Source organism: Tauraco erythrolophus, chromosome 18 (genome assembly GCF_009769465.1).
Source record: "Tauraco erythrolophus isolate bTauEry1 chromosome 18, bTauEry1.pri, whole genome shotgun sequence".
NCBI classification, from domain to species: Eukaryota; Metazoa; Chordata; class Aves; order Musophagiformes; family Musophagidae; genus Tauraco; species Tauraco erythrolophus.
This window is the reverse complement of record NC_141482.1, coordinates 803,013-830,488: the sequence shown is the minus strand read 5'-3', so window position 1 is coordinate 830,488 and position 27,476 is coordinate 803,013. Positions and strand designations below refer to the sequence as shown.

Below are 27,476 nucleotides of genomic sequence, written 5' to 3'. Positions count from 1 at the left end.
CTCACAGCAAAGCAGCAGTGGCAGTTTTCTTTGCCTTAGGTGAACCAAGACCTGAGTGTCCTTAAGCCGAATGATTTTTTGGGATGTTTCTAGCCCTCTACTCATACAGATGTGATAAATGAGTGAGTCCCAAACAGAACTCCAATTAAAGTTTACAATTTATTAGGCGAATAAAAGCAAGCCAGCAGCGCTGGGTGCGCCGGGAGTCTCTGCTCCACCAAGACGCACACCCGCCGTGGCAGTTTTTCTTGTATTTATACAAACACACTCATAGCCCCCCCCTCAAAGGTCAGTCTCGCCCAGGAAATCATTTCCATAGTCCCCGCCTTAGGATCCACCTCAGGCTCTTCCTTGACACGCCTCCTGGTGATCATGGGCAGGGGTCTTCAGGATGAAGGCCGGAGGTCTTCCTCACTGTGTACTTTTCACGTCTTCCCTAAAATTCCCGATTTGGCTGAGCTGGCAGAGCCAAACTGGTTCCAGCCTGGCCTGTCCTTGAGTGGACATCTGGTAGTCTCCTTCCTGTCACTGTCTGAAGACAAATGTTAGTTCTTGTTAGTCCTTATCTTGCCCACATGGGCTAGTTTTTGTCTCCCTTCCTCCCTACAGATGTGTGGGTCATGAGTTACAACCTTGCTGGCATTTGTTTTATCTCTCTCACCAGCCTCCTCCTTGGGTAGTTAGTATTTCAAAACTTCTAACATTTCACAGCAACAGTTAATGTAGCAGTTAGTATTTAATATCTAAACAATAACTAATATATAGTCTTATGTGATTTTATGTCTTTTCCTATATTCCCTCCATCAGTTTCCTCTTTTTATTAAATCAAGTAAATTCTTTTACTTGCGTAAGTTTCCTGATTGATATAACACTTTGTGCATTGAAGATACCCTCTTAAACATGCGCCAAACCCATACGTACAGCAGTGTCAGTAACAATATTAAAGCAGCTGTAGCTATTAACAGTATTGTCACAGGATATTTTAAATGCCTGAAAAATCCTGAAGTGGAAGGTGACCATCTAAAGAGTGCTTCCCAGCATCTATGCTCTCCATCCTTTTCTACTCTTTTTACAATTTCCTTTTATCTCGTTTTGCATCGTGATGAACTGTCACCAGAGCTCCTGCTCTGCAGTGACAGAGCATTCTGTGTATCACTCTGGTGGTCGGCAGCATCATGAGGCATTTCGCAGGTTCATGTTTTTGCATTTCACAGAGATCTTAAACTAAGACAATCACTTCTCTTGCATAGGCACACCCTGCTCCTCGCCACCTATTTGCACATCCATTGTCCCATATTGACACGAATCAAATGAACATTTTTCACACAGACATTCGACAAGCTTGAGCAGAGCCAGAGCAACAGACACCTTGCTGCTCTGTGTTCTACCAGATTTGAATTTAAAAAAAAAAAATAATGGAAGGGATTTCACAGATGTGTTCTTTATTGTTGGTCTCCAAATTAAATCAATTCTCAGTTTTTCCAGAGAATTAATTTTGAACTTTCAGCAACTTTGCATTGGAAGTAAAACTCATTTGGTAATGCCAAAAAAGAAGCTTAATAAATTAGTTGTGAAAAGCCCTGGTAATATAAATTCTCATCATTAATCATTCCCACTGTGAAACAAATGGTTTACTTCAGACTTTAATAACTTTTACAACTTAAGCTCTGGATCACACCGTGACCTGGAGCTGAGGGAGCCTGTCTGGAATTTGGACTGTGGCAGTCCAGCACCCAGGTACCTCTGTTTGAGAGTCTCTGGAGTTCAAGGCGTTAGGACCTCTGGAGCTGCTTTGGGTGCCTCATTCTCTCACTCAGAAATATTTTTTTCTTAATATGAGAAATGTTCTGTGGCACTTGTCAGTGGCTCTTCATTGCTTCCCTTTCTGGCCAAAGACTGAGGGTGGCAGTCAGAGATGGTTCACCCATTGGCACCTTCTGCCACCTGGACATGCACCTGCTTCTTCCCATAATCAGTCCCACAGTAAATTTGGACTTTGGCAGTCATAGCTGGGTGTGAATTTTCCTCCTCAGTTTAGGAATCATTCAAAGATGTTAAGGTCCCAGTCTACTCTGACCTTCTGCAAATCCCCAGCAAGGAATACCTCCCAGCAGTTCCTGCTTGTGTTTAATCTGAAGTGCTTTAAAGCTGCTGTTGGGTTGTGTCTTACCACCTTCCAGTGTCCGAGCCGTTATCGTTCACACACATCTCCTTTTCTAAGGTGTGGGGCTGTTTGACTAAAAGCAGTGATTCTCAGGAGCTGGGACCATAAGGCATATAGCAAAATCACTGGGCTTTCAGAGACGGGCAGTAGCACTGGTGGCCTTTCTCTGGATACTGTCTGTTCTTCTGCCCAACCCCTACCTGAGAGTATGTCTTAACAGCAGAGCTGAGGCAAGTTGGTGCCTCTGCCACCGTGTGTGCACTGGCAGTGCTCACCTTCCTTCCGAATGGGAGATCCTGTGGCTGCAGGGTCAGCTGCTTTGGTGGTGCGCTGTCGTGGGACAGCGAACCCAGCCCTGCACTGCTGCCTGCGGGTCTCCATGAGACCATCAGCTCAGCGGGCATGGGGCAGAGCAGAGGGACAAGAGGAGCACTCTTTTTGAAAGAACTTAATCATCAAGTCAGCCAATCCATAACAAGAAGTTGCACCCAAAATGTCGGTTTTGTTTTGTTTCTGCCAGTGATTATTGTATTCTTGTCTGACATCACAGAAGAGAGCTGAGGTCCCTCTTGGTGGACACTGGCAGTAGAACACTAGTACCTGGATGCAGTGTACAGGAAGGAGAGAGTAGATGCAGGTGGTGGTAGAGGATGCAGGTGGATGTCAAAGGGAGCTTGTTGATCTGATTAGGCTGTAACTAATGTCAGTGAATAACTTCAGTTCCCCTTAGAATGAAATCCTAGCCCTAAATAGGAAATTTATGTTTTGTCTGTAATTGTGTGAATGCCCAAGATGGTGATCAGAGAAGCTACAGGGCTAGGAGACAGGACAAGGGTAGGAAGCTTCAGCTGCCCTGTGTCAGTTAGACAGTTGTGGCTGTGGGACATGACACCAGTACTCCATTTTAGCCGCAGACATCTGTGGAGGAACAAGTTAGGGAGCCCCAGGGAGGAGAAGCCATCATTGATGCAATTCTGAAAAGGGCAGAGAAACGTGTTCAGAACAGTGTCTTCAAAGAGCTACTCTGTGATGGGAACCATAATGTGCTCCAGGTCAACATTCTTGGGAAAAAGAAAACAAACAAACAAACAAACAAAACCCAAACAAACCATAGAGAACTTCACTGGTTTTGCATTCCAAGTTCAAAACAAGAACTGCACAGGAATGGAGCAGCTTACTGAAAACAGGCTGAGCAGAGAGCAAATGCCCACCATCTATCACAGCAGACGTGAGAAATGGTGCGAGGAAGCCAGCATGACTAAACAGAAGGGCATGGAGGCCATTGAAAACAAAAAAGCATTTTTCAAAAAGCTGGAGAAAATGGAAAAGGTTGTAAACTCTAGCAGATTAGATATATGAACAGAACAAAGCAGGCAAAAGGGGATTTTGAGAGATCACTTGCAGAGGGGGAAGAAAATAATAGTCCTGTTCCAAACCGATCAGAAATGGAACCATGTGAGAGATTTTGGAGAGCGCTAAGGCTGCTTAGGCTCTGAAAGGAGGATGCAGGGAAGATCTAGCCATAGCAAAGAAATGAAATAGAATTTTTTCTGTACACAAGTTTGGCACGGAGCCGCCACAGGTTCCCGTGCTGGAATGCTCTTTGTGGGCAGTCAGCAGAGACTCTGCCTTAAACCCCAGTGCCTGTTGCAGCGAAACAAGCTAAATTGTGTGCTTTTATAGCCCGTTGCCAGGACTGCGTTGTCAACCCAGGAGTTTTAGATGAGTTTAAAGATGAAATAGTTGAGTTGTTCAGTGAGAGATTATGCTCCTCTGTTGAAGCAGCTGTGGTGCCCACAGACTGCAGTGCTGCACCTGCAACACGATTTTTAAAACAGATCACAGAGGAGTCCTGGGAATTCGCTGACCGGCGGTACCAGACAGACTGATAAAACTAGCAAGGAGTATGAATTACACGGACAAATATTGGGAAAGGGTCAGTGTGGTTCTTGTAATGAGAACAAGTCCTGCTCTGTAGAGCTGTTGGAATTCTGTGAAGGGGTCAGTAACCATATAAATAAAGGCAATTTAGTTGATGCAGCCAACTTAGATTTCAAAAAGACAAGACCTCTTACCAAAAGGGGTTCTAAGATATGTCTGAAGGGACTTAGGTGGCCATGCAGTCAGAGGAGACGTCTTTTTATGGATGAAATACTGATTAAAAAAGAAAAAAACTACCAATTATTTTCACAGTTGTTTGCGATCCCTCGATGAGCACCTTGGAGATTTGTGTTGGGACCTGTGCTGCTTAAACCTGCTCTTAAATTAATCTGGAAAAAATGATGAAAGGTGCAATGGCAAACTTTATCTGCCTTGGGGAAGCACAAAGTGTGATGCACGTGGAGTAGAATCAACCTACAGTGGAATATAAAAGGGCAGACTCAGGGCTGATGATAACTCAGGGGCATAAGACCGTAACATTGCGAGAGATGAGTGAAATGTCAGCTCAGGGCTCATGACTTTCAACAACGCAAATCAATTCTTGTTTATTGGGAACAGAGAACAAAGCAACCTCATTGTGCCACCGTGTAAATCCACGGCACGCCCGTCTCAGAAAGCACGGAGCACGACGGGGCACTTTTGGAGAACAGCAGCATGGTCAGAAAAAAGCCGCTGTGCCAGGGCTGGCCAGATGGTCCAAAGCACGGGAAGGGGAACCGCAACAAACTGTTTGGTCATCGCTGCTGTGGGTTATGGAAATGGGATCAGTTGTTCTCCATCTTCCAAGCCAAGGACTGGGAGATCTCATGCAAAACCAGCAGATAGAAGGTGAGGAATGAAGTGCTGCTTCACCCCGCACGTTGTTAAGCTTTGGCTTTTCTGGTCACAGGGTGAGGCAGATGCCAGAGGCAAAGGTAGCCGGAGGCGACGGCGCAGTTCTCGGGGAGAGAAAGTCAAAGTGCCGACCACGCCTCCAGTGCAGGAAGTCTCTTTGACCTACAGATTGTTGGTGGTTGGGAAAATTAAGGTAAACTGGTACAAGATGCAAGTGTTTGAGAAGTACCACTACGCGCTTGCTCTATTTAACTTTTCCACAAGCACACATCTTAAAGTCAGGCTAGGAGGCTGGCTGGACTTTTGCCCTGAGCAGCCACAGCCGGTCTCCACGCCTCCTCGTCCTCCTCCGGCATTGCTCTTCTCATCCATGCCCCGAGGGAGCCGCTGGTTTTTGAGCCATGGTTCCCAGCTCGTTGGAGGTGATCGACAGCAGCTGCCTGACGGGACGCGTGGCCCTGCCCTGTCTCCCCAGCAGCGTGTTGCTGTTTGGCGTCGTGCGTCAGAAGCTCCGTGCCCGCGGCCAGCGAGAGCAGCCTGCCCTGCTCTTGAGGTCCTGTTTACAGCAGCAGGTTGCCTGCAGCTGATGTTTATTTTTGTTACCTACTGTACCACTAAGGGCAGAAGATAAAATCTCTTCAGAGAAACGTCTGATAAAGTTTCCAGTCCCTGAGTGAAAATGAAATTTTATCAAGCTTTTCAAAACACAACTGCAGATCGTCATCTTCTCTCACGTTCATCTCCCTGACTTTGCAGACTGCACGCTTGTTAGAAGCTGGCTGTCTCCTGGCCACATCTTTTCCACCTGCCCTCTCCTGTCACTGTTTCCCTGCACTATGGACCAGATCAGAGTTCAGACCATAGCTGGAGTTAGACAGCTGCAAGGTAACAAGCCTTCAGTCTCCGTTCAAGCTACCCTGCTGCAATGTGCCACAGCTGGCCTGAACAGAGAGCAGAAACAAAGCGTGCCAGTGTCTGGGAAGTAACGATGAGTGCCTGATACTTTCCCACACTATGTTTCTACATGAGCAACGGGCAAATAGTAGGAGGGAATACGCAGAACCGCGGGTGGGCAGCAGTTGTGGAGGCGGTGTGACACAGGCAGGACATCTCGCTGGGGGGCTGGCGGGGAAGGCTTAGCCACGAGAAGGACATGAATAAAGCATGTTTGGCAAGGGCAGAGCGTGCAGCAGGCAAAGCTGCTGTTCTCTCACTGGGTACTCCGGTGCCCCTTGTAACAGAGTCATTCTGCTCCGTGTTTAGAAGAGTAACAAAGCAGTAATGGCGTAATGAAATAATAACTGTTTTTTTGGCCAGTTCAAGGTAGGAGTTGTATCTTGTAAGTGTAGAGACTCGTCACCTTAAGCATGATACCTAAGCTCTGTATTGAGCATCTGCCTCGTGCTGTCCTTTACCTTTGATGTGTGGGAGAGAGATGTTTTAGAGAAAAGCTGGTGACAAGGAAGTCACGTGTGCTGTAATTGTGTGACGTCTGAAAATGGTTTTGTCCTTTGCAATCACAGGTCAAGATAAAAGCCCTAAAGCTACAGGGCAAAGTTTCAGAGAAAATAAAGTTCACTGGAAAAATGGACGTAGAATTACCTGTAGGGAGGTTAGGGGTAAAACTCAGTCTTATCTCTCCGGGTAATCTTGAAAAGGAAATGAGCGTGATATTGCAATGTGTAGCTAAAAAAATGAACATAGAAAGCCTTATCTCAAATGTAGTGTCTGCTGCTTGCTTTGTAGAGCTTGGAAAAAGCCTTAAAAAAGTAAAAAGGAAGCTGCTTCCCAGGAGGAGGATTTCCACCTTGCCTGGGAGCTAGCAAGAGAAAAGAGAAATAACCTTAAGCACTCTCAGTCTAAGGCTTTGTCACTGTACAGGACAGAGTCCAGAAGTCTGCAGATTTAACATCTTAAATTTTTTAAAGTGCTGCTCGCTGAGGTTTGTTAAAGATGGGATTTCTCAAGTTGCTTCCATCTTCAGTGGGTGTTCGCTGTATTTGAATCACTCATGTGATTGAAGGAGTAGCGAGGTGAGTACCCTTCGGGTTGGGCTGGTGCCCGGTGGTGACATGAAAAACCTCTTCTCAAGAAACTGCCTCATTTCCCCAGATCACAGTTTACACAATCTGCAAAGTCAAAGGAAGTGGGAGAGCAAGGGTTGATTTTTTTAGCTCGTGGAAACTCTTTTCCTTCCCTACTAGAGAGCTAAGACCCAAGCTCAACTTTGGAAAACAAAAATGCAGTGTCACAGTATGAAGCATATTGAGGTGCTTGAACACAAGCTCTGAAGAGAGGTGGATGTTTCTGTTTCTGGTACCTTGCCCTGTATTCTACCTGGTGGAACCATGTGTGACCCTAGCAGTAAGCTCGAATGGAATTCCAGAAGAGACACTGTATTGCTGACTTTTTTTAGAATCCTCAGCTCTTTTGCTGATTTCTGTGCTTTTCTCACTGATGACTCAGTTTGGATTTTGTGCTTCTGTTTGATAGTCGACCTCCTGCTGCTGCTTAAAAAACCCTCCCTAGATCCCCTGGAGGTGCAGCTTCATGAGACACGAGTCAGTTTAGCCGACCTCGTGCTCAGAGCAGGGTTATTTCTTCTGCCACCCCATGCACTCCCCTCGGGCTCTGAGCCAGAACCAGCACTTGCCAGACCTCTCTGTGAGCTTCTTAACTCTCTGACCTGGCAGAAATCTAACAAAGTAAGATTAAAAAAGAAAATAAAAGGCAGCTGGATAGTTTCCTGCCAGGTCAGTGAGTTAAAGCTGCTTATGGAAGAGACCAGCAACTGGCAGAGAGACCTGCTTTTCGTGGCAGTGTGCCACCTGGTTAGCTCAGATGCATAGGTCGCAAGCTCTGGCTGCTTTGGCACTCGCTGGGCTCTTCCGTGAGTTTGCCCCATGCACTGCCAGTCGCCATCCTTGGCCTTGTCCAAAAGTTACCACTTTTGTTCAAGGATGTGTTAATGCCTACGAACTTGGAGAACGCTGGAGTGAGGGCCACTGCTGTGGCTGCACAGCGTGTCCCGCTGCAGTACAAAACAGGACTTTGCCCAGAGAGCTGAGAAGATGGGCATGGGGCAGAGCCTGGGGGTTTTCCAGAGGCTTAGGAGATGGAGGCTGCGCCCTGGGCTTCCTTCTTCCCCCTTGCTGCCAGGGCAGGCAGCCCTGCTGTGTGGGCCCGGGCTCGCTTTGCACACATGGTCTATCGGTTCCTACCCGTGCAGGGTGCCATGGCCTGCAGTCCCCTCCTGCGGAGAAGGGAGCCAGGTGAGCATCCAGCTGGATAACCCCAGCTGCCTTATTCTCTTGCCTGTCTCTAGTGCAGGCAGGTCACTGCTGCTTTGCAGGTTCTCCAGCTTTTCTCCACGTGCACAGTGCAACAGCTGCGTGCAAGTAAAACCCAAGCCCTTTCTGAGGACGAGGGCAGTCAGAGGTGTCATTTGTCCTTCAAAGTCAAGCTGGAGAAGGCTTTACACTACCTCAGGCGATTTGGCTGCAGCAGCATGCTTCTGTTGCCATGCTTCTAACGGAAGGGGAGAGGCTTTGGGGCTTCCGAAAAGACATACAGCTGAGAGGAGCAGGATCCTTCACTGCAAGAACCAAGTCAGTCTGGCCCACAGCCAGCCCTTGGGAGTGCCCAGAAAGGAGGGGCAAGGTGAATTTCTGATGTGCTGCAAGCCAGGTTCCTGTCCTGTGTTTGGTCTAATCACTTTCAGGTTATTGGAAATTATTGTTTAAAAAAAAATTCACATACTTTGTGTAAACTAGCGAAAAATTTTTTTGAGGTTGTAATGTCCTGTCTTCAGGCTGAACCATGAGGCTATTCCCTAAGCAGATATTTTTTTAATATCAAGAAAATAATTGGTGCTTTTCGCAGTGTCTGTAGGTCAGAGCGTGTCTCTCCTTTGACTTCTGTAGATGAGAGATGACACTGTATTCCCAGCCTTACTGCTATCTCCACGGCTTTTCCAAACTCCCTAGTTATCCCAGATCAGTGTTTGTCTAAATGTGTTTGCAGCTATTTCGGTTAAGCTCAGACAGCTTTGTGGGTGCTTCTGTGTTCATCATCATGACGTTGTGGCTTCTGTTTCTGCAGCGGACAAGTATTGGAGAGGTACCCAGAGACCTCATTGTCCTCTTGCTCTCTTATGCAAGGCACAGTGCAAAAAGCCCTCAGTATTTAGCATGGGAAAAGGCACGTAGTTTTGCTGGCAAATAATAATGAACCAGGTCGTGAAACTGCTCCACTGATACCCAGCTGGAAACCAGCATAACCTCCTGTATCTGTGCCAGCTGCTGGAGCAGCCTGCAGGGGTTTTACTGTCACGTTACCAAACCCGGTAGCAGGGAAGAAGTGTTCAGTTAAGGCGCAGTGCTCAGCCGTCCCTGGGGTGACAGGTCAGCAAACGCAGCAGCGTGGTCAGGATCTGATGGACTCTTGGCCAAATGGCCCGGGTGGGGCTGCGGCAGACAGGCAGCCTGGCAGAACAGCTAGGTGGGGGTCTGTATCTTTCGTTTTTAATGCTGTTGAAAGGAAAAGCTGCCACCCGGCTCCCCTGTGCCACTCACCTCCCAGGCAGCCAGTGACTGGATCTGCAGAGCTGGGGTCTCCTTGCTGTCCCAGCCATCTCGCTGCTCTGTGTTGTCCTACTGCTTCCAAAACACTCTGGTACACGGTCCCCAGGTGCTGGGTCTGCTGCCAGCCTCTCGGACACTGCTGTGTCCCCTCACATCAGCTTGCCCACGGGCAGGATGTTCCCAGGGGGTGGGAGGGTGTGGGTTGGAGGCACACTAAAAGAGACTTGTGGGCTGGTGGGTTGGAGGGAGAGCTGGGGAGCGAGGGCGAGCAACGTCACTAAAGGCATTGAAATGAGATCTTGGTCATGGGAAGACAGCCCCAAACCCTTCACACATCTGTAGAAAAGTAGCCTGCTTCTGGCAGTGGTTGGGGAGAGAGATTTGACAGGGTTGCAGCTTGCAAGAGCTGTGCTGAGCCACCAGCTGTGAATAGGAGGCCAGTGCTCAAGTGTGGAGGAGGCCCTTGCTGCTGGCCCTCGGTGAGGGTTCTCCGTAGCGCAGACAGCACTGAGGTTTGTTCTTCTCTCTCTGCAGGAACATGACATTGAGACAGCTTTCGGAGTGGTCCATGTCACCATGCGGGGCACACCCAAGGGGAACAGACCTGTCATCCTCACGTACCATGACATTGGCCTCAACCGTAAGCCTTTGCCCTCCCAGGACCCTGAAAAAGCGGTTGTTCATGGTATTTGCTTTTGAGTGTGGGGACCAGCAGGACTGGCCTGGAGCTGAGATGAGACAGGTCTTCCCAGGGTAAAAAGATAAAGGTCTGCAGGAGAGAGAGCGTGTGGCATGCCCCTGTCTGTTCCGTTGAAAAGTAGGGCCGAGGTGGAAGGGTGGAAATAGGTCCACCCACCACACTATGGTGCTGTGGCTGACTCATGGCACTGTGTGATGGAGCTGCCACAAGGCATCTGTTCCTGGGTGCTGGGCAGGTGAGCAAGTGCCTTCCACAAGGCTGCAGAAGTAGTGTAATGTTTCTGGCGGGCTCAGTTGCTCCTTTTCACATGTCTTCCCACCCAACATGTGCTGTTGTGTTCATGCAGGTGCACCTCAGTACGTACCCAAGTGCTGCAAGGCCGTATTTTCCTGGGCATGCATGCTGGGGGATCGTTTCTCCAGTTGTGGCAGTTTGCTAGGACTCGCTGCTGCGTTGCAGTCGGAGGCGCAGTGGCGTGCATCACCTGGCACCCACTGCCCTGCGGTCTCAGCAGAGGGTTTGGTCCCGTGTGCCACGGTGTTGGGAGGGTGGATCGCAATAAAACTTCAGGAAGTGTCTCATTTCTGTTTTTTTTTTGTTGTAGACAAATCCTGTTTTAACGCATTCTTTAACTTCGAAGACATGCAAGAGATCACTCAGCATTTTGCAGTGTGCCACGTGGATGCACCAGGCCAGCAGGAAGGAGCCCCCCCATTCCCATCTGGGTAAGAGCTCTGCAGAGACCCTTGTTCCACTTGTGATCTGGGCTGCAGTCTGGACTGAGGTAGCACCCAGTTTAAGCCAACTGGGACTGCCAGGCTGAGTGTAGTGGGAGGCAGCTTTCAGGAGCAGAGGAAATGGGAAGATGAGGGGGCTTCCCAAGGGGCATTCAGGGAACTCTCCTGTTACTGAGGCATGGGTAAAGCCATCACTAGTGATGAGTGCTGGTACCAGCTTTCTGACTTGAGCATGAGCCCAGCAGTCTGCAGTCTAGCTGGCATTCCTTGTTTCCTCTGTCCATCCTCCCACAGAAATCTGTCTGCCCAAAAAAACACAGCTCTGTGTTACTCTGAGGGACGGCATCCATGCAGTTGGCTGGAATATACAGTATCATTGCAAAATGATCACCTATGCAAATGCCTGTCAGATGTGCCTTGTCTCTCCTACCTTTGGTAGAAGTGGAAGATAATCCCTGTTGAGCAGTATTTGGAGGGGCTTTGATTTCACTCTCTTGGTTTTCAGGTACCAGTATCCCAGTATGGATGAACTGGCTGAAATGCTGCCCGCTGTTCTGACGCACCTGAAGTAAGTCTCTGAAAGGAAATGGGGTGAGCCAGCTGGATACAGCCATTCCAGCACCTGCCTCTCTCTATCTCTGCTTGCAACATCTGATATGCTCACAGAGTTGTCCCAAGAGGCATGAGCATCTCCTAACCTGTGTAACCCTGTCTGATTCTTATGCTGGGAACATTGTCTGCCGCAGTTTATGGCTGCTGCATCATTGCTGAATCATTCTGGAAATGAACCATAAGTGAACAGCTGGATGCAGAGAGGGGAAGGGCTTTGCCTCTAGGGATGCTTCAGCTGTGAGCTTAAGTTAGCCTTGCTGATTGTGGAATGCCTATATTTCAGCCTGAAAAGCTTCATTGGGATTGGACTGGGAGCCGGTGCTTATGTCCTCAGCAGGTGTGCAGTAAGTATCTCTTCATTTCCTTGTGACTTGTATAAGCTGTGGTCTTCCACTGATCAAACAGACCGTTTGTGGGGCACCGGCGAAGTAGCAGTAATTACAGTAGGCCTGCAGGGAGCCATGTGAGAGTTACTTCACATCCAGATGGTTAAACTGGAGCAGCCAAGGCTGCTCTGAAGCTATGCCAGGCATGGAAAGATTGTAATGTGATGTCTTTGAGTCAGGAGAGCCCATCCTGGCTGCTAGGAATATCCAGCCTCATGTTTTCCCAAAGACTGGCTGCATTGCTGTATGCTGTTTGCGGTGTTTGTGACGCCAAACGATCGATTCAGTGATGTGCTGAGAACCAGTGCTGATGAGGAACGTGCTTTTTCACTGGAAGGAAGTAGATTTTTCACTTCACCCTTTGACAAGAGTGCTAGCTTTGTGGTACTTGCTTTTTCATTTCTCTCTAGTGGAGTGTTTATAAGCACGTGAAATCAGTGGACATAGTTTAGCAGTCCAGGAATTTGCCTGAGTCTTTCCAAGTTAACGTTAAAAAAAAAAAACCAACCAGAAATCTGACGTTCTGAGTAAAGTTTGCTTCATGTTGTTGAGTGCAGAGAGTTGCTGATGATTTAGGCCACTTACTGCTTCTTAAAGCCACTTCACTATGCAGCTGCCCCTCCTACAAAAAGTTCTCTGCTTCCCATTTCCTCCAGTCAGGGTTGAGCCTGGGGCAGCGTGAGGCACTGGGGTTTGCTCTGTTCCTTGGGTAGTTTTCAGTCTTGAAAATAATCCTTGGCCTCCACTCAGTGAAGTGCCAGAAGGTCCTGGCCGTGCTACCTGGATTGCAGACAGTTTCCTGCTGAGGACAGGGTTGTTCCCTTCTGCTTAGCCAGTGCTAAAGCGTAAAGCAGAGCAGAAGAGCTGCTGTGAATTTTCAGCTGCAGAGTGACCCTGGAGCTCAGAATTCTCTGGTCGTCTTAGATTGCTGTGCTTGTGTTTGCAAGCAGTTCCCAAACTCTTTTGTGCCTGTGCTCCCCACAGCGCACACCCCAAGGCACACTGCAGGGTGCTGGGGATGCCGGGCTGGAGCAGGGACAGGGGTGGCTGTGGGCTGGGGGGGGCAGTGGGGGTGCCCTCTGGTCAGCCAGGTGCCCCTCAGCTGGAGCTTCCCAGGCCTCTCTCTGCTCAGGCTGCAGGTGCTTGTGGGTCTCAGCACCAGCTCCTGTGCCATTTGCCAAATCTTGCCATTTTTCCACATCTCCACTGGGAGGCTGCCTCTGCCTTGAGGGGTGGAAGGGAGGTGCTCTCTGGGCACCTCTCCGAGTTTGTCCAGGTCCTCCCTGGAGGTGCTACATGTGAGCAGAGAGAGTCACTGCTCACAGCCCTGTAACACACGGGAGCCTGAGCAGGACCTGTGGCCGCACCAGGTGCGTGGGTCACCAGGCACTGTGCGAGCAGTCGGTCCCTCAGTGCCAACAACTGAGGTCGGGCTGGGAGCCAGCTTTGGGCCAGGCTCTGAAAAGGCCACTGGCTGCCTGGCACAGAAGGAACTCCCCACTTAGTCTTCATTTTACTCTTGTCTTCCTTTTGCAAGAAGCTTTCCAGCTGCTGCGCCTGCCATTGACCAACACGTGGACTGAATCATCCTGTGTTCTCTCCCCACAGCTCAGCCACCCTGACCTGGTGGAGGGACTCGTTCTTATTAATGTTGATCCATGTGCAAAGGGCTGGATTGACTGGGCAGCATCCAAGGTGAGATTCTCCTTCCACTGCAAATCTCCTCTCCACAGTGCTCAATGAACAGTGAGTAGAGTAGGAAGAAAAAGGACAGAGTACGGGGAATTGTCCGTTTATGGCAAAAGCTGTACAGTCCCATCTCTGTCCCTGCTGCCTTCTCAGTCTGGTTGTAGTGTGGGCTCCACCGTAGGAGCAGGGGTGGGCGTGATCATGTGTGAATGGGGAAGCCTGGTGAACTGCTCGGAGATGAGTGGCTGTGGAGCACTCGGCTTTCCTCTGGTTTAGTGCTCACGCTTGCGGGCTGCATTTGGCGGAGTTTGAATGGATCTTTTAATTATTCTGTTATTCTGGCCTCTTGCAGTTATTCAGGGTTCCGAGTTTCTGGACAGCTGTGTGTTGTGTTTGCACACGTTTCTTTCGTGCCTTGCATGCCCATCCCAAGCTTCAGGCATTTGTTTCTCATATCACTTCAATAGTTTCTTTGTTATTTTCTCTGCTCTGAGGAGCTGCTTCGAAATTTGTAATGAAACTGCATTTTCTGGTTACTCTCCCTCCTCCTCATTCATGATCACTATTCAGTTTTCAGGCTGGACAACCAACATAGTGGATATTGTCTTGGCGCATCATTTTGGCCATGTAAGTACCCAGCAGGTGTTAATGTTGTCCGTGCAACTGTACATAGAGCTGTAGCTTGTGTATGTACCTGCTCTGAAATAGCTCTGCTCCCTCACATGAGGGCTGCCACAGGTAGCACTATGGTCTCTGTGTGGCAAGCTCGCGTCAGAGCTTTGCACACCGCAGTGTGCGTGCACATCCTCACGCTTGCTCTGTCTCCAGACTCCACGCAGTAAGGAAGTAGTGTCCCACACACTAGTGCTAGAACTCCTGTCTTTGTGGTGCCCGGGCAACTGTCTGCAGAAACAAGTGACAGCTGGTTCTCTGTAGCCAGCATGGAAGTATTTGGAATGTGGGTAGATCAGCTGGGAGTTGACAGTGGGATTATTGTATGTGTCCAGACGTTGAACTTCTACATTCTGCTCTTCTTCTTCCCCTTCCTTCAGTTTCAGCAGAGGCAAACCAGCCCCTCCTGAAAACTTTGGATACAGCAATACCTTCTGTTTGAGATTTGCTGGCTCCCAACCAGCAAGCTTACTGGGTGACCGAAAGGGTCTGTGCCTCATGCACGCAGAGGCACACGTGACAGATCAGTCCCTGACCTGAAGCCCTCCTGCGACAGCACACATCAGCATGGAAGGGCGTCACATAACTTCCTCCTGCTTAGAGCACATGCTGTTCTGACCCCACTTTCAAGCCCCTCCATTATATACAGTGCTTCCTTGCATTCCCTTTTCTCTCTGTCTCTCTTTAGCTCTCACTGGAATGCACTTTCTGCATAGAACTGGATGTTGGGATTAGATTTTCCTTTTGTCACAGTCTTGGGGCATAAAGCTTTGCTTCTTCAATATTAAGCCGAAGACGTTCCTAAACTGTAGTGATCTGTGTCTGTGTAAGCATTATTGAGGCTCAGGAGCTAACTTGTCCCACCTCAGGATACCTTTGTACTCCTGCAGCTGCACGTGCACTGGGCACTGCCATTTGTAAAAGTGTAGTCACGTTACCCAGGTATGGCACTGAACAGTCGTGTGACAGAAACAGGTAATGTAGCCTGGGTGCTAATGCAGTCTGGAGTTGCTGCCCTCTGTGGTGGTGTTCACAGTGGAACCATGTGTATGGAGACAGTTTAATGCCCTGGTATTTTTATGAGTATCATTTCTTTACTGGTGAAAAAGATGATGTTCTCTGTCTTCCAATTCTTCTGCTTTTTTCCAGGAGGAACTGCAGGCAAATCTAGATTTGATCCAAACATACAGGCTTCATATCGCACAGGACATTAACCAAGACAACCTCCAGCTGTTCCTCACGTCATACAACAGGTACAGGATACCTTTTTGCCTGCTAGGTTGCTCCCATAGCTTCACAGAATCACAGAATCACAGAATGTCAGGGATTGGAAGGGACCTCAAGGGATCATCTGGTCCAATCCCCCTGCCGGAGCAGGACCCCCTAGATCAGATCACACAAGAACGTGTCCAGGTGGGTTTTGAACATCTCCAGAGAAGGAGACTCCACAACCTCTCTGGGCAGCCTGTTCCAGTGCTCTGTTACCCTTACTACTACCTTACTACTGAATCTACTTCCATGCTCAGTAGATTTGCTGCCATATGTATTATTCTATTGGGTGTCGTGTTGTATAAGCCTTTGTCCTAAGCCTCGTCTTCAGCCATTATCCTGAGCCAAGCTCAGCCTCATGCCTGGGTGACCCTATCACACCTCAGTAGATCATCTATCTGGGTACACAGCAAGCTTTCCCTGAGAGCACAGATCCTGTTTTCTGGCAGTTACTGCTGGGGCTCCTGCTCATGGCATGACACAGGGAGTGATAACCTGTTGCCTGGGTGCTGGAGCCAGCACTCCTGGTTGGATTTTGTATGCTCCCGCGATAACTAGTTTCCTCTGCTGATTCGATGGAGAATTGTTCTGTTTTGTGTTTCAGTCGTAGAGACCTGGAAATTGAGAGACCAGTTCTTGGCATCAATGAAAATACTGCAAAAACACTCAAGTAAGTTGCTCTGAATCAGCCTGTATCAGTTAGTACTGCGCAGTCCCTTCAGCAGAAAAGCTGTTGCTGCTTCTCAGCAAGAACCCCACAAGCCCAAGTGCTGGGAGGACTGTTCAGCCTGTCACAGGCTTTGGTGCAGTGCTGTCAGCCCGGGTGAGGCAGAGAGGTGTCCGGAAGCCCTTTCATTAAGAACACACTGAGATCCTCCAGAGGCAAGGTCAGAGGAGTAAGTGTATCCGCCCAGCAGTCACTGCTCTTGCTGAGCTGTTAGTTTGGTTGTTTTGCATGAAAAATTAGAGAGGCTGGTTTTTGTTTGTTGCCTTCCCCCACCGTGCCAAAAATTCACCTGCACAGTTCTCCTAGAGAAGCAGTGGGTTCTGAATGCAGAGAACGCAGGGGTGTTTTCCCACCTTGGCAGCAACTCTTTCATCTGGGAGGGAACAGTCTGTGCAGGGTACAGCTGAGACGGGGCAGACACTGGAGAACTCGTGATAATCAGCACAGGGGAAGTATAAATAAATTTTCAGATTCCAAACAAGAAGGCAAAAAGGGCAGATGTGTAGAGCACACGAAGACTGTGAATTGCAGTGCAGAGGCAGGCTGCCTGGGCTGGGCTAGAGACTGCTGCCCAGGTTCTGCTGCTTGCTCTTTGGAAATTGTATGGACTTTTGCTCCTGCTAGTCCCAGGAATTTTTTTAGGCATCCACAGCCAAACCCTCTAGGTCCTGGCTAACCTAAAAGAGGTGGATTCCCCTGCTTTGTCTCCAGGCAAAGCCAGTCGTACTGCTCTCTGTCCTGCAGCCAGCTGTAAGTCACAGAGCACTGTCTGTCCATTCAAGGGACTCACAGGGATCTGCAGACCCTTAAAATATTTGGATATGAAGGCACAGATTTACCAACAGAGGCTTTGATATCGTGACATTTTTCAATATATTCCCTGACATCTTTTGTGTTTCTTTCTAAAATCCAAACTAAAGTACAGTGGTGAGCAGTAGCCAGCCTCAGAAGCATTAAACTCTGTTGGATGTGGTTGTTCCTAAATTCCTAACAGACGTCCATTTCAGAGAGCTTGCTTCCTTTGGCAGCCTGGGACGGTGTTTCTCCCAGCCCTAGGCACAGCTTTTAACGTGTGCAGCAGTAGTGGTAGTCGGTGTGCACGGAGGGGACAGGAGGGGTGCGTGTGCAAGCCCTGAGGGATGTTTTGGTGCAACAAAATGCCATGATATGGTGGCAGGTAGGGGTTTTGTTGAGCATTATTAACCTTTCATGAGGCTGTTGATTCACAGAGCTCAACTGTCTGAGAAATGCCTTAGATGCACTGTGAGTAACATCTCTCTGTTTTGGGCTTTGACCAGGTGCCCTGCCTTGCTAGTGGTTGGTGACAACTCACCTGCCGTGGATGCAGTGGTACGTATACGTGAACTCTTTCTTCTGACATGAGCCCCACGGATCACTCAGCAAACCTGCCTCACCCAGCAGTGCTGTCACCTTGCCCACAAGTAGTCACAGAAATTGGCCCTTTTCTAGTGCCCTGGCTACTGAGACCTGTCAGCCACCAGTGGGGGAGCTGAGGCTTGGGAGGCTTAATGGCCCCTGCAGGGCAGCTCTGAGGAGCGGGTGACAGGATCTGAGTAAGAGTCCTTGTGCCCAGGCCAAGTGGTGCAGAGGACCTCTTTCAGGAGCTAGCGTCTTTGCCTGAGCTCTGCCTGCAGTTCAGTTCGAGTCATGAATTACTGTTCTCTTGCTATTGTACTGAGGCTACCTGGGGTTTAAAAACAAGCAGTGTGACTCTGGTTCCTGTGGTGGGAGGTCACAGAGTTCTGCAAAAGCACCGTATCGTAGGGAAGGCGACATTCAGAAGCATCTCCTTCCTGTTGGTCTCTGCAGACACCTATAACCCGCTTCTCTCCCAGCACAGTTCCAGATGGGGCATGGTGCAGTGCAGCATGGTTGCAGTGGATGTTGCCTCTCCCCCTCGACCAGGGATTGTGGGGAGACCAGGGGGTTGTGAACGAAAGAAGTTGTCTTAAGAAACCATGGAAGAGTGTAGGGGTCTCCTAAAGCAGTAGCTTGAACCTAAGAGCTGTGCATGGAGAACTGCTGCAGGGCTTTTTCTGGTCATGGCCTGTTGCCTTTTCATCAGTCTGTTTGGTCTGGAAGTCTGAGACATTCTCCAAGTCTTGTCTTTGCTAGGATAATATTCCTGAGGTTTCTTATTGCTTTGCTTGGGATTGGAATAGGATCTTTTGGATCTCGGCTTACCTATCTTGTTGCCCAGATTCCTGGCACATAACGATCTCCTCTGCTGGGGTTGCTTTTCCTATAGGGCCCCCACCTATTCCCTTTTTGTAGCAGCCTTACAGAGAAGAAGTGGCTGTGGCCTCCTTGTCTGGCCAGGGGATTGAGTGATCTCTCGCCGTGCTGCACTGCACGGAAGTGTCCTTCCCTCCCAGTCTTGCTGTCAGAGCCCCGTGGTGCATCCCCAAAACCAGGGGATGATTTCTCTTGAAGTCACAGCCCTGTCTCTCAGAACAGTGACATTCTGCCATCGCAAGGTCCCCTTGGGTGGGAACACCTGCCTTTCCTCTCTGCATCTTTCATTCATTGTTCTCTTCCTACATGCTCTCTGCTTTCTTGCTCAGTTCTTCTTGGCCCCAGAGAAGCTCCCATTGCTGAAGACAGCCACCACCTGGTGCAACTGCCCTGCATTTTACATCTGACTCTTCAAGTTTTCTGTGTGATATCATGTCCCTCTTCCCTCTTTTATTTAGGTTGAATGCAATTCACGTCTTGACCCAACCAAAACTACCCTTCTGAAGGTGAGTGCCACTCCAGAATCACTCCAGCCTGCACAAAGACATTATTTTTGCTGAGACCAGCTCCACTTAGGTTTTTGCCTTCCACACATTTAGCTTTAAGAACTTTGTGGACAGTCATACAGGGCTGTGTTCTCTCCTGTGTGGCGCCAGACTCGGGAGAGAATTGTTTGTCAGGGGATCCCTGAATCCCTGCTTTATGGCCACTTCTCTGTTGTCTTCAGCCAGCAGGGAGGAGTTAGCAGAGGTGCCCTGCCTCCACTCTGCTCTCTGCCAGCAGCAACATCACTTTTTCAGGCTTTATACCAGTCTCCCATCCTCACCTGTGCTCTGCTCTGTGCCAGACAGCAGCTGTGTAGAAGCGTAAAGTGACAGGTTTGGGACGAGTGGCAGGGGGAGCGAGGGCGGTGGAGGGTTACTCCTGGGCTTCTGGAGCATGGCCTGAGATCGCCTGGTCACGCAGCGGTGTGGGGTCCCCTCAGCGACAGGCTCCCAGAAGACACGTCACCAGGCATAGCTTCGGCTGTAGGGACACGATGGTAGAAGTGTGCCTCCTGGAGCAGCGCAGCCTGGTGCCGTCGGTGGGGTGGGCAGTGCTGGCACAGTTGTGGGGCTGTCCTCCTGGGGTGGGAAGGATGGTTCAACCTCCCTGTTGTTTCCCGTTGCAGATGGCCGACTGCGGGGGCCTGCCCCAGGTGGTTCAGGTGAGGAACGCCTCTCGCCAGTCCCGCGGCGTTTCGGTTGTGCAGGGCCCCTTGCTCTGCTCGCCCTAAAGCCTCACCTTCTCTTTCCACAGCCCGGCAAGCTGACTGAAGCCTTCAAGTACTTCGTGCAGGGAATGGGCTACAGTAAGTGGCAAACAAAATTTTCTGGTTTGGAGCAGGGTTGTTGTGAAGGGAATTCAGCCTTTCTGGTCCATCTGAGCCCATTGGCATCTGTGTCCCCACCTGTGAGTTAGTGTGGTTGTCAGGAGGTCCCTCCATGCTGGAAAATCCACTAGTGTGGTAACAAGCCTTAGCAAACCAGTGTTGTTCCCTCACCTGTGTTTAATCCGCACTGCAGCTGGAGTGGTGATGCCTCTTTGAGTGCTGGTGTTGGTAAAACCTTGTAAGTCCGTCTTTGTGCCAGTCCAGAAAGGCGTGCTCCCAAGAACAGTAAATCTTCTGGAATGTGTGCATACCTTCTCCGGAGGGAAGGAGTCAGCAGTGCAACCTCGAGGTGATGTGTACATGAGAGCTCTTTCCTTTTCCTCAGACATACCTATTTCTTTCAGACTCCCCAGGGGTAAGGGATATCTCAGGATGAAACCCTGAAATGGCAGAACAGAGAGCTGGGTGACTTCTGAGACACCCAGGGAGCCCAGGGGCAGCTGTGCTTTGATCCAGTGCATGGCCTATGGCTTCCTCCTGTGCCTGAAGGCAGAAGACCTTGTGTCCTGAGCGTGTCAGGCTGACAGCTGTTCAGGTCCCCTGCCCCTGGTACTCCAGAGACTGGGGGACTTCAGGAGAAGGGCTTCTCAGTATCCTAAAGCGACTCTGTCTCCACTGCAGGCACCTTGGCACAGCTCTGTCTTGCCTGCCAGATGCCAGGGCTAGGAGTTCCCTTGTGCGGGCGATGAATCTTCAAAAGCTGAAATTATGAGAGGGGTTGGTTCTTGTGACTGGTTAACCACCAGCATGGCCACAGTGGCAGCTGTGACACTCCCAATGGTCTCCACATGGCCAGAAGTTTTTTGCCAACTCATGGGCATCAGGGCTCAGAGAAGCTGTCCTTTTCTTTAGAGCTATGTGCGGTTGACATGAACATAGTAGGACCTGTGTGTTCTCCAGGGCTGGCCAGAAGAGCCTGGTCCTGCAGAGTAGGGTCCTGTGTGAGAAGGCCCCCAGATGTGAACATCTCTTCTGTCCTGGTGTTAGTAAAGTCAGCAAGCACTCTTGTCAGAGCAAGGACTTCAGCAGCACTTTCAGGGTCAGATCTCTTGCAAATGAGATGCACAGCACTGGGGAAGGACAGGGAGTAATTTTCCACTTCCAGAAGTAGTAGCTAGTCCCAGAATGGTTTTCCCAACTGTGTTGGCACTGCTGAGCTTGGCCAGCAGGGCCTCCCTCTCTCAGGGAGAATGAGAGAAGCACATCAGCAGGTTGCCTTTTCTAGAAATGCACAAGCCAGTTCCTCAACAGCTGTTCCTGTTCCTTCTCCACACTGGACCTGCCTGTGCTGACACTGTGGGTGGAAGGTAATGCCTTGCAGGAGGCTCAGAGCAGAAACCTGATGCTGTTGACTCGAGGAAAGACGGGAATTTCAGTTCCATATCTGGAGTTGCAGAGTATCCCTCAGTTTCCGTGCCGTAGGAAAATGACATCTCTGTTGGGCCATTGTTGTGTGTCCGGTGGGGAGGCAGGGCCACCAGGTACATTGCAATTTCAAACTAAAGGCAGTGAAGAGATCCGGCCCTGATGAATTTTGGGTCAGTTTGGTCCCTGAGATGCTGATCAGCAGCTGTTTCCACAAGTATTGGGAGCTTTCAGCGCAGTGTGTGAGCTGGGAGTGGAAGGCAAGGTAGCTGGGGATCCCAGGAGCAGTGCAGCTGCTCGTCGCACACCGCAACTAATTGGCTCTTTCCTGTATTCATCCCTTTCCTTGTCTCGTGTTGTTTCCAGTCCCTTATGTGCAGCTCAGCCACCTAAGCACTGAGTCAGGTACCTTCAACTGTGCATCCACCTCAGCCCCAGTCTGTGTGCTGGGTTGAATGGTTCCTCGGGTGCATTGCTGTGTCTCAGCATGTCCTGCTGGCCTGCTGCGAGCTGGGCTGATCGTTGTACCGCGTGCGTGCTATGGTTTCCACCTTTCATTTGTATTTCGTTGGTTGTTGCATGACTTCAGCTCTGTGGTTTTCCGGAGTGACGAGACTGACTTTCAAAAGGTCATGGGTGCAACAGCTGCCTGGGTTTGCGCAGACGCTCACCGGGACTGCACTCGCAAATGATCGGTTACACCTCTGGCGTTTGCTCACTTTGGACCTTTTGAAATTGGGCCTTAAACATCTTGCTTTAGACGTGCAAAGACTTAATTTTGGCAGTGAAGAGTGAGTTTTCTTCCCAAGGGTATAGCTCTTTTTGTGCTTACCCGGTGATACGTATCTGAGTGACTGTGATGCGTGCTCTAGGAACTTCCTCCTTTACTGAGTCCCACCTTTGTTGTCTCTTGCAGTGCCAGCAGCCAGTATGACCAGGCTGATGCGCTCCCGTACTCACTCCTCCTCTAGCGTGGGCTCTGGAGAGAGCATCCGCAGCCGATCTCACACCAGCAACCATGGTGAAGGAAGTGCTGGAACCCCAGAAGGAATTGACCTCCAGGATTCACCTCAAACCATGGAAGTGTCCTGTTAGGCAGGAGCCCCTCTTCGGGATTCAGACAACTCCACTGGCCCCCACTGAACCCACTCAGAATCTAACATTTCATCCAACATGGCATTAACTGTTCTCTCTAACTTGTGCATGCCCATCCGAGCTGCCACCTCCTTGGTAGTCTGTACTTGGCATTACTTCGGTCCTTTCTGTATGCCCGTGGCATCAGAGCCTCTTTAAAACTCGTTAACATTCCGCGGTCTTAGTAAGTCACGTACATGGTGTACGTACATGCCGTACGCGCTGATGCCATCTCCTGTCTGTGCTGTATATCAGTCCAGATGACAGCCGTTGTCTCCCCTGTTCATTTAAATATAATTTCTGTGGCTTTGTGAGGTTTAGAATTGCTTTCTAGTTGTGCTTCTGCTAAAGGACCCTTGTGGTGCAGTTGGTGTGGCATCTGTGGGACGTGCGAAAGCAAGACCATGATGGTGTGAAACTCCAGGCTCTGGAGCAGGCTGTGCTCTTTGGCAGAGCTGTGCCTGGAGTGCAGAACCCACCAGAAGGTCTTTGTGTTCCCAGGACTCTTGGCATGACAGGCAGCCGTGGGGAAAACAAATGGTCAGAAATACTGTCTCGGTCTCACCTCTGTGTGTGTGCTAAGAAGGAGCAGAGTGATTTCTTACCTGAGCCTCCTGAAAGGGCAAAGCGATTAACACGTGAGCTTGCGCTCACCGCGGCGCGCTGTTAACCGAGTCCAAGGGATTGACCTGCAGCAGCCCTGGCTGCCAGACCCTCTGCTGACCCCCTGCTCTCCGGCAGGAGGGCCCGATGCAGTTAACACCTAGTCACTGTTCCACCCTGGCACGGGTCAGTCTTTAACATCAAGTAGGTTGTGAAATGGGCAGCAGCACCCCTTGCCAGGTGGAGATCCAGAAATCTCCTGCACTGCCAGCTCTGCTTCCCGCTGCTGCCAGGCACAGGCAGGGTGCCTGCACAGGGTGTTAATAGGCTCAGGAAGTACTGGAGAAGGTGAATGACTGCCAGCAGACGCATGTTCGTGCGAGTCAGGTCAGGAGTGTGAGAAGTGAACACCTCGGTGCAGGGACTATTTACTGTCTTCGTGGAATTCGCAATTCTGCTGCCTTCTTACAGCTGGCCGGGTCACAGAGGCCAGGGGGCAAATGCCTGCTGCATGCCAGGGTCTAGCTGGTAATGGGAGAAAAGGGATGAGTAGTCAGGCTACTACAGGTCTCGATAGATGAGCAAAACATCCTTTCTTAACTGTTGAGCAGTCCTGACTCACTGGGAGCCAGCTCCTCTGAGGGTCACGCTCACGTTCTGCTCCATTTCAGGTAGGGAATGGGACTGGGAGGCTCTGCCTGAGGGGGACTTTGTACCAGTTATTAAATAAAGCTATAACTGAGTTTCATTGTTACTCTGCGTGCTCGTGGTGTTTCTCTTGGCACAACCCAACACTCCTGCTGGTTTGGTCAGTTCTGGTGTCTCTTAACTGTGGGAGGCAAACTCTCCCGTGGCGAGAGGTGTCCTTCGGGCTGCGGGGCAGCAGTGTCCCCACGTCCCCTGGAAGGGGGCTGGAGAGCTGGCTTCTGTGAAAACGCAGAAGGAAACTTCCAGCTTTGACAGAGTGGAGACGACGACAGGTTTGCTGCAAAACAGGCTCTGCCAGGAACCACCTCCGAAGAAAAGCGCGTGCTGGGAGCTGCCTTCCCGGGTCAACGGTGCTCTGCACCGCTGTGTGTTACTGGTGTAACACAAAGTTAACCTGCGAACCCCGCGACAAGCAGTTGTGACACGAAAAGGCAGAGGGCAGCGTGGAAGGCAGCAGCAGGTCCGTTCACACGTCTGCCCGCTGCGCCGTGCCCGGGTGCAGGTGGGGCAACGTGCAGCAGCCGGTTGTTTAACACAACCGTTTCTTCATCTTCTGCTTTTCAGATCCAGCTTTTGCTCTCAGGTTTCAGGTGTGTGTGGTCTTACTCTCCCAGAACGCTAGCTGGGGCGGAAGAGGGGTTAAACTGTTGGTCACGGTTCCAGGCTTGCTGTCGTGCCCACGGGGTGGGCTCGCGCAGCCTCATGCTTCAGGGAAGGTCTGCGCGGGAGAGGTCACTGCGCGGAGCCAGGCAAAGCGTTTTCCTGAATCCCACACTGAATGAAAGGTGAGAAATGGGAAAAATTGGTCGGTGGTATTAATGAGCGAGCAGTGAAGTGATAAAGTGATTAAATGGACTAAAAGGTAAGTGTGAGCGTGTAGAGGGCAGGAGGCTGTGAAGGAGACGAGGGCACTGGATGCCACGTGAGTTCACTGCTGCTAAATGCAGGCACGGGATGCGAAGCAGCGCGGGCAGGAGAAGAGCTGGCGTGTGTGCAGCGCTGTGACTTCTGCTGGCTGGCTCCACGAGAAACGAGCGTTCCTTGAGTTCCCGTACGGAAATACAGCGACACGAGGCAAGCACAACGCTCGAGTGACAACGGAGTGAGCTGGAGGAAACAGTGCCGCAGCGGGGGCTGGGGGATGCCCGAGTACGGTTTGTGATGATGGGGAGCAGGAGAGCTCAGAGCTACAGGCTGCCTGTGGACAGGGAACCTGGGAGAGTAAATAGATGAGGTTTTAGCAATTTGGAAGGGGGATGATGAAGAGGAGCGTTTTGTTGCCATGGTGACTCATCGGCATAAGCAAGGCCTGGTTTGTAGTGAGGGCTGTCAGATATTTTATTATCCCAGGGATAACAGGAGAAAGTAAACTTGGTTTCACGTAAGCAAGTGGTCCTCCTGGTAAAAATACATAAATCAGACCTAAATACAGGTTGAGAAATTAGTTTAATAAAGGACAAAATGTTTCTTTGGGTGGCAGGAGCAATACAGGCACAGCTGGGAGCAGAGCTTGAGCTCAAGACAGGCTTCCCTGGGCTGGGATCCTGAACCTTGCGGGCACTGGTCCTACCAGCTGCTGGGGTGTGGACTGGATGCACCGGCTGGGGGGGACATGGTTGGGGGGGGTGTCTCAGCTTGAGGGGCAGCACCGAGGTCAGAGTCAGTCCCTGTGAAATTCCAGCGTGTTTCCTGCACCACTTTGCCCTGGCTGGGGTTGGCACGCGCAGGGAGGGGGCTCAGCCGGGGTGGGCCAGCAGATGGAGCCGGCGCTTTCCAGCTCTCCCGCACCCTTAGGGCTGAACTCCCACTGGCACCAACCCTTGGGATAAGCTCCCTCAGCGGCTCCCAGCTCTATGTATGGGTGCAAGCGTCCAGCTGGTCTTCAGCTCAGGGTGGGTCTCGCTGAGCTCAGCTCTGCTGAAGGTTTCTCCGGGGGGTGGTCACTGACGGAAAAACACTTCTCACAGCCGTGGGCTGAGGTTTCCGCCAGGCTGCCGCGCCGCTTGTGCTGGAAGTGCTGTACGTTACCCAGAAAACCACGGTCCTTGCAAGACAGCAGCGTTGTGCTGCTGACCCCATGGCCCCTGCATGGGCTGGGTGTGCTGCGCACTTGCACCCGGACACGCTCCTTGGTGAAGGGAGATGGAGCCAACGGCTCCTTGGTGGTGCCAGCTGATGTGGCAATGCAAAGCAGCCCAAAATTTTGATTTAGGGTGCTCAGAACTGAAAACTGGGATTTTTCCTTTTTTAAGCCAGGAGGGTGGTGCAGCTGCGGGATGAGGGCTGGGGAGGGGTGGCCGTCCGTGGAGGGTTGCAAAACGGAGCCACAGCCACGCTGGTGCAGCCTGGGGAGCTGCTGCTGCTGCCGTGGTTTATCCCCAGGTGGCAACTCAGTGCCGTGTGGCCCCTCACTCACCACCTCCCCCCCCCCCCCCCACCCCCCCCCCCCCCACCCCCCCCCATGGGATGTTTGCTTCAAAAAGTGACATATTCACACCCGGGTTGGGCGATGCTCAGCGGGATGGCCCACGCCTGGGTGGGCAGAGGCCGGTGCTGGCTGGGGATCGGGATGAGGCCGGGGGTGCGGGGCTGGGACAGACCCAAACTGGGGCTGGGGCTGCTCCCACACACTCCAGCAGCGCTGTGCTGGGGAGGAACCCCCGCACGGCCGTGCACCATCTCACACCGCACCGCGGGCACTGCCCACCGGCCCACGGGCCGTGCGGGGCCCCGGTGCTGCGCTCCGCGCCAGCCGCTGCCCACATCCCGTGCGCGGGCCGTGGCGCCCCGAGCGCCCTCGGAGCGATTTATTTTTAAGCCTCGTGCCCCCCGGTGCCCGGCTGAGCGCCCGGTGACACGAGACCCACCACCCCCCCCCCTCCGGTGCGCGCGCACGGCGCAGGAAGCAGCGGCGGCTCCGGCCCCGCTCCGCGCTCCCGGGAGCGGCGCGCCCCGCGCATCCTCCCGTCCCGCGGAGGGACGGGGCGAACCGGGCGGGGCGCGCGGGGCAGGAGCGGCCGTGCACGAGGGAGACCCGCGGTGCCAGAGGGCCCCCCCGCACCCCGGGGTGCCCCGGGCGGGGACCCACCGCGCTGGAGCAGCGCCCCGAGGGGCAGAGCGCGGCCGATGCCTGCGCGGCTCTGACGGCTCCCGCGCCATGGTGACAGCAGGGAGAGGCGGGTGAGTGGGGTCTGCACCGCCCCGCAGAGCAGGGGGTTGGGGGGTGTCAGCTCAGGACGGGGCATCGGGACAGGGTGCCCCACACACTGGGGTGGCAGCACCCAGAGCGGGGCGCGTGGCCAGTTGCTGCCCACCGTGGGCTCTGGGTGGGGAGGGCCTCCAGCTCGCCCCAGCTGTGGCCGCGAGTCCCCAGATGCCCCCCGGGGGGGGGAGGTGGGGAGGTGGTTTCCTCGAAGGGCTCCCCGGGGAGCTGCGTGCCAGGCTCAGCCCCTGCCCTTGCCCCTGCCCTGGCCCTGCCTTTCGCCGGAACCGCCGCGCTGGCATCGCCCCTGGGGCACAGGGTGGGTGACCGGACCCCGGAGCCCGCACCCGGCACGGCTGTGCCATGGGGCTCGTGGCCCCGCAGAGCCCCGACCCCGCGGCGCTGCCAGGGCCGGGGCTGAGCCGCTCGGTCCCGCCCGGCCGGCAGCAGCTGAGCACGGGG

General features: G+C 51.8%; 1 protein-coding gene across 2 annotated transcripts in view; it reads left to right on the top strand.

The window, feature by feature from the left end:
- NDRG3 (NDRG family member 3) overlaps positions 1 to 23,813 on the top strand; it is a 65,594-nt gene extending 41,781 nt beyond the window's left edge. The window contains exons 4-17 of one of the 2 annotated variants that reach the window (XM_086622682.1): positions 10,057 to 10,162; positions 10,827 to 10,947; positions 11,465 to 11,527; positions 11,855 to 11,915; positions 13,566 to 13,652; positions 14,217 to 14,273; positions 15,468 to 15,571; positions 16,192 to 16,257; positions 17,613 to 17,664; positions 19,029 to 19,076; positions 19,742 to 19,777; positions 19,870 to 19,921; positions 21,734 to 21,772; positions 22,284 to 23,813. In XM_086622682.1, coding sequence (XP_086478808.1) covers positions 10,057 to 10,162; positions 10,827 to 10,947; positions 11,465 to 11,527; positions 11,855 to 11,915; positions 13,566 to 13,652; positions 14,217 to 14,273; positions 15,468 to 15,571; positions 16,192 to 16,257; positions 17,613 to 17,664; positions 19,029 to 19,076; positions 19,742 to 19,777; positions 19,870 to 19,921; positions 21,734 to 21,772; positions 22,284 to 22,462 — 1,071 coding nt within the window. In that variant the 3' untranslated portion in view covers positions 22,463 to 23,813. The remainder of the gene's footprint in view (positions 1 to 10,056; positions 10,163 to 10,826; positions 10,948 to 11,464; positions 11,528 to 11,854; positions 11,916 to 13,565; positions 13,653 to 14,216; positions 14,274 to 15,467; positions 15,572 to 16,191; positions 16,258 to 17,612; positions 17,665 to 19,028; positions 19,077 to 19,741; positions 19,778 to 19,869; positions 19,922 to 21,733; positions 21,773 to 22,283) is intronic. The other variant, XM_086622681.1, reaches the window with a different exon arrangement.
- Positions 23,814 to 27,476: the final 3,663 nt, after the last annotated feature.